This window comes from Crassostrea angulata, chromosome 5 (genome assembly GCF_025612915.1).
Source record: "Crassostrea angulata isolate pt1a10 chromosome 5, ASM2561291v2, whole genome shotgun sequence".
Classification (NCBI taxonomy): Eukaryota; Metazoa; Mollusca; class Bivalvia; order Ostreida; family Ostreidae; genus Magallana; species Magallana angulata.
The window spans coordinates 53349327-53361771 of record NC_069115.1 but is presented as its reverse complement, the minus strand read 5'-3'; the positions used below and the strand labels follow the sequence as shown (position 1 = coordinate 53361771).

The 12445-nt window shown below is 34.2% G+C and overlaps 1 protein-coding gene across 1 annotated transcript in view; it reads left to right on the top strand.

Moving 5' to 3' along the window:
* LOC128183865 (excitatory amino acid transporter-like) overlaps positions 1–12445 on the top strand; it is a 31034-nt gene that overhangs the window by 9337 nt on the left and 9252 nt on the right. Inside the window, 6 exon segments of the mRNA XM_052853057.1 lie at positions 3421–3713; positions 4637–4763; positions 5471–5704; positions 6720–6914; positions 7675–7809; positions 8158–8320. Of these exon segments, the coding sequence (XP_052709017.1) occupies positions 3421–3713; positions 4637–4763; positions 5471–5704; positions 6720–6914; positions 7675–7809; positions 8158–8320 (1147 nt within the window).

Sequence of the window (12445 nt, the reverse complement as noted above, 5' to 3'; positions counted from 1 at the left end):
GATGCATTTACAAGAAAAAGTAATTTCACTCAGACTTATTATTATCAGAAATGGGGAAGATATGTTGTTGATCAATTTCCCCTTGGATAAGTTAAGCAGTGTGTTAGCGGATACTGGGCAAATTCCAGATTCCTTGTCACATCTGGGGCCGTTCAAAGAAGATGTTTCTTCCATTGTTCTCATAAAGAAAAAATATGTCGCCTCTGTTGAGTATTGCATTCAATCATTTAATTAGTTATCAGAACGTTGTATTTGCATTACCGGTAGGGATATCAGCTGTAGGCGAAAGCATATGACGAACCACATCAATTTCCCCATAGTCTAAAAGCATGCATTCTTCGAGAGGTTCCTGAAAAGAGTCTTATCCACAACCAGATAGAAGGCACTCAACATTGAATAGCTTTTTAATTATCTCTTTTTAAAAAACACGATCCAATATTAATGGAAGAATATGAAAGTTTTCTATGACAGTTTATTGATAATTCTTCGACGGTAGAAGTGGTGCTCCCTGTTAATTGCTCCCTAGACCCTGATGCCATCATATCATGGCAGCTTCACTTCCAATTTTTTTTTTTATTACAGAAAATTACAACAAGGGGTTGACTTTTTCCTTCTATTGTTAGACCGCGGATTGATGGATACCGTTCTAAAAGCATTTATTTCCCTTTCCCTGATTACGGGTTGGCTAATTTAACAATTGTAGTCGATTAATTGGTAATGATTTTTCTGAAATAAATGATGTTTTTCTAGCAACATCAATCAAAGTAAAGCTATAATTTATTCATTTAGCCACACTTTCACCATGATCTAGGGATATAATTGTCTTTGTTCAAATCCTATTTTTGTTCTCCTCTTGGTTGAACATAGTACTATTGAATTCTAAAACAACAAACACTGATGGTTGGGTCAAGGTCATTTTTCTTTTTCTCATGATGACTGGTATCTCGCATTCATTATCATCAGCATCTTCTAGCAATTACTGTCAGGGGCAGTCATTACAACGAATACAGGGTTTTTTTATTCAAGAATTCATCAAATTGACAAAGTTTTAACCAAATGACCTAGTTGTGCCATCATTCAATCCCCGTAGACTTTTAGCTACGCCTTACATTTTAAAGCCTTTAAAACACACAAGCGCAAATAGGTACATTTTTCTCCTTCAGCTGGTCATTGTATTTTTTTGAAAGCTGATCAATGTGTGAAAGGAAAAAAATGTGTACACCTTTTTAGACCAGTTGGCATTCACCAAAATAAAATTATCTTGCGTGAACCTGATTACACTTACATAAAGTTACTTGTCCTCACGTGACATCCTTTTTGGTAAGCGTGTTCAATGTGACAAAATATGCCACTGACCTTCATTTATGTGAATGCATTATTTGTATGTTATATTTTCAATGGATGCTATTTTTGAGTGTTAAATTTTCCTTTAACTGATGAAATTTTGGCGATTAACACTGTCATGTGATATATGTAAATGAGTCTTGTTGGATCTGCTTAATTTCTTGATATACATATCATCCTTTATTAGGGCTTGCCCATTTTGCTAATTTTTTTATTCACTGAAAGGACATGGTCACAAATGAGAACAAAATTCCCTGTTAGTGGGTCTGCAAAATCATCGAAATGATCAAAGCTATTAACACTAAACAAGATGTGTCACTTTTTCCCTGTTTATTTATAGAAATGAAAATCATGATGGTAGATTTGACTATAATTCAATGTATAAGATAGGGCTGCTGACACATATTAAAGGATACCATCCAAAGTTTATTTCGGGTCCATTAAAGGCAAATTTTAGTCTTTTAAACTACGATTAATTTCAATAAATTATGGTTGCCTCTGATACTTTTGATCGACAATACATAAAGTTTGAAATGTAACAGATTAATTTTAGCAAATCCGAGAACTTTAATTTCAATTGAACTCATCCCGAACTCCCAACAACAAATGAACACCCTGGTGTTTCTGTTTCAATCAGGAAAATCCGTGACAAAACATTTCTAGAGGAAATGGAGACCTTATGAAAAGAGAGGGGAACTGTGTTAGGTATAGATTTAGAAAATCAATAAGCCAATTAAAGTCTAAATGAGATCTCTCAGAGTCTAAGAGCTGTGACAATTCAATGAGCTTACCATAATAGCTGGGTTTTTTATCCAATCAATATGGCTTCATCCTTTTATTGGGTTGTGGATTAAGTCGTAACAATAATAATTTTCGGAAAATATCTGTACAGGATCTGTAACAACTCTAACAACTTTTGTTTTATTAAATTTCTAAACAAGAAGGATATAATACTGAAGAAAAGAAAACTACCAGTAGATTTTATTTTCCTTTTTACTGAAAAAGAATATAATACTCCAGATTCCTGATTTTACGTGAATTGTTAATTCTCTGATTTAACTGTTTTGCATCAAATCGCAAGAATATAAATTTGCCATCACCAAATTTTATAAAAGTTACATTTAGTTTACATCTCTCCATAAGAATTAAAATACGAGATTTTAAAATCTGCACAGTGTCCTTCTCATGATTCTACATGGATATTAATTCCTCACATTTAATTAGGAATCTACTGTGCAGTATTTGAAATGGTAAGTAACAGGCTACAACTGAAAGCAAGAGATACCTGCTTTTTATAGTGCCACTCTGGTCTTGATATTATCAATATAAGCATTTTACAAACAACTGAATGACAGGCCTCAAGTGCAGCTGAGATTATCAGTGCAGTGTGTAATGGGTACAAGCTTGAATATGAGTTTGGGTTCTTGGACATTTTATTTAATTTTAAACTCCAGAAGTGATGTGTAGCTGAAATTATCTGCAATGGATACAGTCATTATCTACAATTTTCTGACAAGTAGCTGCACTGAAGCAACAAATTGAATTTCTTCCTATCCTTGTTTGTGATTTAATGTGCAAGTTCGGTCAAAAATAGAATTTTCCTTTTCTTACTATCAAATACCCAGTACGACAAAAAGCAAAACTCACTCAAAGTATGCAATCTTTATTCATCATGGAAATCAATTTCTGTCCATTCTGAGTGTAAAATAAATTTGTAATAAGAAATTTGATTGTTGGTGCAGTTCTCGAGACATTATTAGTGCACACTTTCATTGCAGTAAATAGTTGGTGGTGCGGATCTTCTAAAATCAAAAGAAAGTGCACATTACATGTATCAAATCTGTTACTGTGGTTTCATTAATATTCAAGGGTACCAATTTTCATGGATAAAGTGAAAATCACAGTTTCAAGAATACGTAAATTTGTGGCTAATGACCCTATCAATACAAAATGTTAATAGAAATTGCATTTCAATGAACATTTAATTTCATGGATAAACTTAACAACGAAATCCACGAAAATTGATATTCAACGAATATTGATGAAACCACAGTATTCCTATTTCTCTCCTCACAGAAACATATTCCCCGACAACATTATACAGGCCGGTTTTCAGCATTTAATGACAACCTACACAGACAAAACGAAGCTGAAGAAGGTGTACATCACAGTGACTCAGCAAGACGCGCTGGATCTGAACCTGACAGACCGCGTGAACATGAGCCTGGGTCTGGCTCTCAGTGAGAAGTGGCAGGAACTGGTTCGCATGAACAAGTCAGACATGTTCAACTCCACCAAGCTGTACTACAAGGAACCTTACATGTTCACGGACCAGAAACAGAGTCTCAGGAACGGCATCAATGTGTTAGGTAAACTTGGAGCAGATCATACAGTTATTGCCCACATACAGTTATACTTGCCCATTCATTAAGAAATCAGATGTATACTGTATACAATTAAATATTCCCCCCCATTATATTTTTGGCCCTTTTGCCCTCGTCTTTGGGCGAATTTAGCACTGGGCGAATTCAAGTGTCTCAAATCATCTCTCCGTAAACACAAACATGTCTGAATTGAAGAGGCAAAACTGTTTGCAAGTGAAGAAGGGCAAAAATTACACGTGGTGAAAATAACCCAGTATACAGTATATATATACCCATTCATAATGAAAACCATGAAAACATGTGAACCATAGTAAGGTATTGTAAGCTAGTATCAATGTGTTTGATAAACTTCAAACAGAACATACAGTCATAATTGCCCATTCATTATGAAATCAATTTTATAGCTTTATTAGTAGAGCTTGCAATAATTGCCTGTAAAGTTCGGAACATTTGAATGGTAGGAAGAATATGCAGTGCTTTTGGATGATATCACTATGACTATAAAGGTTTGCTTAGCAACGGCACTTCCCTGGTTTTATAAACTTGATAGTTGTAGTTAGTAATATAACAATATTTTCCAGCATAAATGGTACAGTGAAACTTTTTTCTCTAATTTTGGCATCCATTTAGACTGTCATTTACAATTTCCTGAATTTTGACATCCCCTGATCTGACAACCTGGTCATCTTGGTGCTGAACTTCCCAAGCCAAGTTAGTTAAGACATTGGTCTTTAATAGGGTCAGATTGAAATGCAGAGTGAAGTCATGACCTTTACATTTGAAATAATAACTTTGAACTATTTTACATGTATTTTTTGTAGGAATCAATGAATTTTTCTCTGCCTTAACATGTATTTTCTGTAGGAACTATTGGGGTTTTCACTGCCTTTACATTTTTCTTTGTGCAGGAATCATTGGATTTTTCACTGCCTTTGGAATGTTGCTGAGTAAGATGGGAGAGAAGGGAAAGATAATGGTGGATTTCTTCTCCATTTTGAACCACATCATCATGGAAATGGTGAACATCATCATGTGGTGAGTGGAACTGAATCAGAACAGTATCAGATCTTACATAAATAGATATTCAAAGTGGGGTTTGGTGGGAGATTTTCCATTTGTCTCTATGCTTAAATATATGCCCAAATTCAAAGCTAAATCAAAAATTTTAATTCATGTACTTATATAGGTAACATTCATGTCTTTACGCCTAAGGCTGATTAAAATAGCCCTTTGATTAATCAAGAAAAGGTTTAGACAACTTTAATAATTTTTAATAAGTCAACATTGAATTACTTTGCAGTGAAACATGCTTACAGTGAATTAACATGTAAAAACAAACCTGCTTTGCTAAAATTGTGAATTCATTATAAGTGTGTTCACTGTAAGCGGATTTCACTGTATTTCTGCCTTAGTACTGTAGATTTTATTCCTATTCTACCCACTATTTAATCGTTTTCCATCAAATCACAAGAACATAAAATATTGAATGCCAAATTTTTTATCACAGTTTCGTCTAGTTTACATGTGTCTAAAAAATAAAAGCCAGAGAATGAGAATGAGAATTCAAGATATTTGCTTCTTGCGTTTTTTCACAGATATTAATTCCCCACTTTTAATTATAGGTATCTACAGTATAAATACAATAACCTCTTTTGTCTAACTGGTATTCCCAGGTACTCCCCTCTAGGTACCATGTTCCCCCTCAATATATTGCTCTCCTGTAATGACCCTTTGTTTGGTAGGTACTCTCCAATTGGTATCATGTTTCTGGTGTGTGGGAAGATCCTGGACATTGAGGACCCTGGGGTGATGATGGAGCGCCTGGGGCTCTACATGCTGACGGTCATCCTCGGCCTCTTCATCCATGCCTTCATCACACTCTCCCTCGTCTACTTCGCTGCCACCAGGAAGAACCCCTTCGTCATACTCCGCGGTGTTCTCCAGGCACTCGTCACTGCATTTGGAACAGGATCCAGGTATCACTACTCCTTTCTGTTGTTTACTGGTTTACAGAAACTTGCTGAAAGCAAACCATCCAGTTAATGCATTTTTGAGAAGTTTTGCTATTGAATGGATATTGATTTTCCAAGTTAACTGTATATCAAAATGCACACAGTTTAAGCATACTTTCTGTGCTAAACGTCACATATATCTCAGCTATATCTTTAAATTTTGTATGGGAATTATAGTGATTTATCTTTTTGAGAATTATCTCTTTAATCAGATTCCGTGGAATTCATGGGGGACCAATGTTTAAGGCTTTTGTGTGTAACCCTTGCCTTTGATTTTACTTCCCCATGAACGCATTTGTTTGATATTTATTAAAATTACTGTAAATTTTACTTAATTAAGTACGATCCTGCTGGTTTGTATCAATTCGCAAGAATATAAAAACACTAACGTTGAATTTTTCTCCTTATATCTTACAGTTTTCAATTCTCAGAAAATAATAGCGAGATTTTAAAATCCGCGAAGGATGCTTCTTGAGATTTTACATGGATATTAATTCCTCGCGTTTAAGTCGGAATTTACAGTATCCAAAACTTGCTACCGACATAATTAATATGTCCCCACAAACCCTGAAAATTTTCGCTACGGACAAAAATTGGCCCCCACACTTAAAAATGATTCCTCAGTAGTTATTAAGCCTTAAACAAACATGTATGTTATTCATGTTACAGTTTGTCGTAAAGTTCCACATTTTTTGAATTTGATTTAAACTCTTTCACATGTTATAATATATATTGGCCATTGAAAACTAAAAAAACCTTTATCAAGTGAATATAAATGTAAAGTAATTAAAAAATTTTCCTATACTTACTGTCGATCGTACTATACACACTTGCATTATGTCTGATAGTAGATGTCGAAGAATCAAAGGCTTGAAATAGAAGAAAGATATAGAGATCTAATTACGGTAGTGATTGTTAGACTTCATAATTTCTGTAACATTTCCTTTCAACCTTAATAACCAAGATTCTTGATTCCCAGCTCTGCCACCCTGCCTGTTACGTTTCGTTGCTTGGAGGAAACCTTGCACATCGACAGTCGCGTGACCCGATTCATCCTCCCTATTGGAGCCACCATTAACATGGACGGGACCGCGCTGTATGAAGCTGTGGGTCCGATCTTCATTGCTCAGATGAACGACATTGAACTCAGTTTTGGACAGATCGTAATTATAAGGTATTGTAGCAGATCTTATATTTTACAGATTGTTGCCTATTTGATATCAGCTAGGCTCTGGAACTATAAAACTTGGACAAACTTGTTTTTGATCTATGCATGACTTTAAAGGTGGAATGTTACACCAAAATTTTATTTCATGGATCGTAACATAATGGTAAAGTGTTATTTCTGAAACATAATCTGGTTGCTTGAAGAAGGATTTAATATGCTCTCGATTATTTTATGCAATTTTTTTTCGTATCTTTTATGAGAAAGTGGAAATATGTTTTGGTTGGTAGTAACTCACTGAAGAGAATGAAAGGACTATGTGTGGTATTATGCGTTTTTTGCCCCCAAAATTTAAGGTTGGTAAAGAGCTTTAAAAATAAGGTGAAAGATAGTTAAAATCATATTGAAAATAAGGGTGTAAAAGGTTACTTAAATCAAGATTCAAGTGCTAGGCGTCCACTGTATAATAATGTATGAAGATTTTATTTTTTTATGATACATGTACTATTTAAAAATTGGTTAAAATTGGGGGCAGATATTTGACCATACCACTCATAGTCCTTTGGTGTGAATAAATGCATTATATTAGTATTTAATGAATCAAGAACAGTAATGTCAATAAGACCAACTTTTGTTCATATTTTTAATTATTCAGAAAAGCATTGTAAATTTTTCAAAAATTAATTTGTATCATACATGTATTTCATATTGGAATTTTACAAAGTGTTGGTTTCATCAGAATTTGCTTCAATATCTTTTTTTGTTTTAGCTTGACAGCCACGTGTGCCAGTATAGGAGCTGCCAGTATCCCTAGTGCTGGTCTCATCACTATGCTGATGGTGCTGACCTCTGTGGGACTGCCCACTGATGACATCAGTCTTATCTTGGCTGTTGATTGGTTCCTGTGAGTATCATGTGATAGAGTGGGGGGGGGGGGGGGGCTGTTAAAACTTTTTCTTTCTTTTTTTACCCATGTCATTTTGCATTTTAATCGTACACAGTGTATATGCATTTAATGAGAACATTTACAGGATTTAATTACATTATTAAGATTCATCATTCTCTTTTAGCTCCATGTCCAAAGTACTTATAATTGATATGTCTCAATGCCATTTATTCTATTGTGAAACATTCTGAAATAAAAATTGTGTTCTGAAAATAAATTTACAATAATTGTTGAGTCATTAAAATATTCACCTCAAAAAAAGAAGAAAAGGAATCATTTATACTATTTACCTATTTAAATTTTCAGAGACAGAATCAGAACCGCCATCAATGTTTTGGGCGACAGTTATGGGGCAGCTATAGTGGCACACCTCTCTAAGGAGGAGTTGATGGGGGCAGAGGTCCATGCCACAGACCAGGAACTGGTGGTCATCGAGGAGGAACCAGAAAAATCCAATGGAGATGCTAATGTGTAATAGGGTCAGAGGTCAAACACTGGAGAGTGCTGGCAAGGGAGACAACTGCCATCAGGACAATTCTCAGAGGCAACCCCAAAAATATATGAGCAGATCTCGCACTGATTCAAATAGCTTTAGGAAATGGGATGATATAGGAAATACACATCGAAGGGCTCTTATAAATCAATAATTATTGAGGAATGTAAAAGAGTTCTTATGGATTAACAATTATTTTGGAATGTAATAGAGTAAAAGTGTTAATTGTGTTTAAATGGCACCAAAGTGTCAAATGTCTATATTTTTTACTACAAATTGTCTATTTTCTTGGTTATGTAAGCCATAGCTCCAGGAAATAGTACACATGAAAAATTCCCCATTTTTAGTCCAAGTGGAAACATTTCTTGTCTGTTGTATTTTTACTATTGTATTTGTACTAGAGATGTGTCTGCTCTCTTTATTACACACCTTTTTATATAGCTTATTTTTATATGAGATTTTGCATCTTTTACTCATTGTTTTAGCATCTCTTGTGGTGTTTGTAAAATTGATTGGAAATCATTCCATCTATCACCAATGTCCACAAACAACTTTAACTGCTGCTCTTTTTCCAAATGGAATTCAAATAGTTTTTCAAGTCAATTTCAATATTAAATATGACTAGATCAGTTAAAAATTTTCACTTCTTTCTCACACTTAAACCAGATTTAAACTTCTCATATTTGAAACTAAAAACATTTATTTATGAAGCATTGATTTATCATCAATGGATGTGTAAGGTTACCTGGTACTTCGAAATGCTTATTATGCAAGCAGACACCTTTTACCAAACATCTCATTTTTTTCTTTAAACTTCTCAAGATATTACCTTATACATTATTTCATGGAAAATTAACATGGCGTTGAAAAAGAATTACATTTGTGGAAAATAGTACATAGTAGGGGTTGATGAACCTAAATTTATATCAAGTCAACATTGTAAAACAGTATTAAAGCTTAATCTTTAAAATAAATAGTTAGTCACTGTAGCCTGTTAAGATGTAATTATTCCTGTATAATTTTTGTCTTCCAATGATTGTGTCCAACTGTTTTGGCATTTTCATGAACGAAGATTATATTAATTTTCCAAATATCAATTTTGTCTTAGATTTTTGAAGGCATTCTTTGAAGTCATACATAAAAGATTTCATATTTCAACTTAATTACTTTAAAGGAGATAAATTTTAATGACTTTTTTACATATATTTGTGTGTTCTGTAATGTGTTATCCTATGACTCTCAATAAGCAACCATTAAAAGAAAGATAACTCATACAATCTTCACCGCCATACAAGAGGAACTGTTTGCAGTTTGTATGAAGTGACTTTTTACGCTATGTATACCTTGGTTTTACTGTACATATACTTTGTAGAAATTACCTGTGTATATAAAACTGCCGTAATGCTTGTTTATAGCATGTATATGTACATCCTCACATTTACATTGTATCTTTCATGTAGAGTACTTTTACCCTCTTAGATTGTAATAATTAAAAATTCTACCAAATAAATAGCTATCTTCCAATTTCGGATGATATTTTTGAGTATTGAGTATTTTGAGAGAGAGAGAGAGAGAGAGAGAGAGAGAGAGAGAGAGAGAGAGAGCTATGATGTCATATACATATTACCAGCTTAGTGCTTAGTGGATTATATTCCAGATCAAGCTTGATATAATGAAACTATACCAGAATATGCTAATGTATACATGTTTAAGACAAAATATGAAGTGTACTCCCCATAATCAGGATGTAAATTGATGTCCAAATTATCATGATTTGAGCTGTAGTCCTGAATTCCCAATTATAAAGATATTAAGAATAGTTCTGTTTATCCAGCAATGAGCGGTAGTCCTGATTATCAGGATATGAGTTAGAATCATTATTATCTGGAAATATTAGCTGCAGTTTTGCATGATTATCAGGAGATGTAAGCTGTAGTCCAGATTATCAGGACATTACCTGTAGTCCAGATTATCAGGATATGAACTGTAGTCCTGATTATTAGGATATGAGATATAGTCCAGATTATCAGGAGATATGAGCTGTAGTCCAGATTATCAAGATTTAAGCTAGAGTCTAGATTATCAGGATATGAGGTGTATAAGCAGATGTCCCTATTATCTTGAAATATTAGCTGCAGTCCTGCATGATAATCAGGAGATATGAGCTGCAGTCCAGATTATTAGGGTTTGAGGTGTAGTCCAGATTATCAGGATATGAGCTAGTGTCCTTATATCTGGAAATATCAGCTGCAGTCCTGATTATCAGGATATATTAGCTGTATTACAGATTATAAAGAGATATGAGCTGTAGTCCAGATTATCAGGAGATATGAGCTGTAGTCCAGATTATCAGGAGATATGAGCTGCAGTCCAGATTATCAGGGTTTGAGGTGTTGTTCATATTATAAGGATATGAGGTGTAGGTCAGATTATCATGATAGGAGGTGTAGTCCTGATTAGCAGGATATGAGGTGTTCAGATTATCAGGATATGAGTTAGTGCCCTTATTATCTGGAAATATCAGCTACAGACCTGATTATCAGGAGATATGAGCTGTAGTCCAGATTATCAGGGTTTGAGCTGTAGTTCTGATTATCAGGATATGACCTAGTGTCCTTATCATCTGGAAATATCAGCTGCAGTCCTGATTATCAGGAGATATGAACTGTAGTTCCAATTATCCAGATATGAAGTGTAGTCTGGATTACAAGGATATGAGCTGCAGTTCAGAATATCGGGATATGAGCTGTAGTCCAGATTATCAGAAAATATGAGCTGTAGTACCTATATTCAGGATATGAGATGTAGTCTCAGTTATATGGATACAAGCTATCAGTACTTCCATAATTCATTATCAAGATATTAATTATGGGAGTACTGATTTTTAGGATGTGATTTGTAAAACCAATTATCTGGACACATAATATAGCCCCAATTATTAGAATATTAGCAATTCATGTAGTTCTGATTATCAGTATATAAGCTGTAAGCCAGATTATCAGGATAATTATGAGCTGTGGTACAAATTATCAATATATTGACTTGGTCCCGGTTATTAGGATGTGAGCTGCAGTCCCGATTATCAGGAGATATAAGCTGCAGTCGTGAGTATCAGGATATGAGCTGTTCTCCAAATTACCAGGATATGAACGGTTGTATTGATTATTGGGATATGAGTCTTAGTCCAAATTATCATATTATGAGCTGTAATCCCAGTTATTAGGATATGAGATGTTATCCTGATTACTGAGTATATGATATTTGATGTTATCCCGATTATTAGGATATAAGCTGCAGTCCTCATAATCAAGATATTGTCCGCTGTCCATATTATCAGTATATGAGCTATACTCCCAATAAGGGGGGTTTGAGTTGTAGTACCAATAATCAGGTATGAATTGTTGTACCAATAATCAGGGTATGAATTGTAGTACCAATAATCAGGGTATGGATTGTAGTACCAATAATCAGGTATGAATTCTAGTACCAATAATCAGGGTATGAATTCTAGTATCAATAATCAAGAGGTGGATTGTAGTACCAATCATCAGGGTATGGATTGTTGTACCAATAATCAAGGTATGGATTGTAGAACCAATAATCAGGTATGGATTGTAGTACCAATAATCAGGGTATTATTGTAGTATCAATAATCAGGGTATTATTGTAGAACCAATAATCAGGGTATGGATTGTAGTACCAATAATCAGGGTATGAATTGTAGTACCAATAATCTGGGTATGAATTGTAGTACCAATAATGAGGTATGAATTGTAGTACCAATAATCAGGGTATGAATTCTAGTATAAAATAATCAAGGTGTGGATTGTAGTACCAATAATCAGGTATGAATTGTAGTACCAATAATCAGGGTATTATTGTAGAACCAATAATCAGGGTATGGATTGTAGTACCAATAATTAAGGTATGGATTATAGTACCAATAATCAGGTATGGATTGTAGTACCAATAATCTGGGTATGAATTGTAGTACCAATAATCAGATATGGATGTAGTACCAATAATCAGGCTATGGATTGTTGTACCAATAATCAAGATATGGATTGTAGTACCAATAATCAGAGTATTATTGTAGTACCA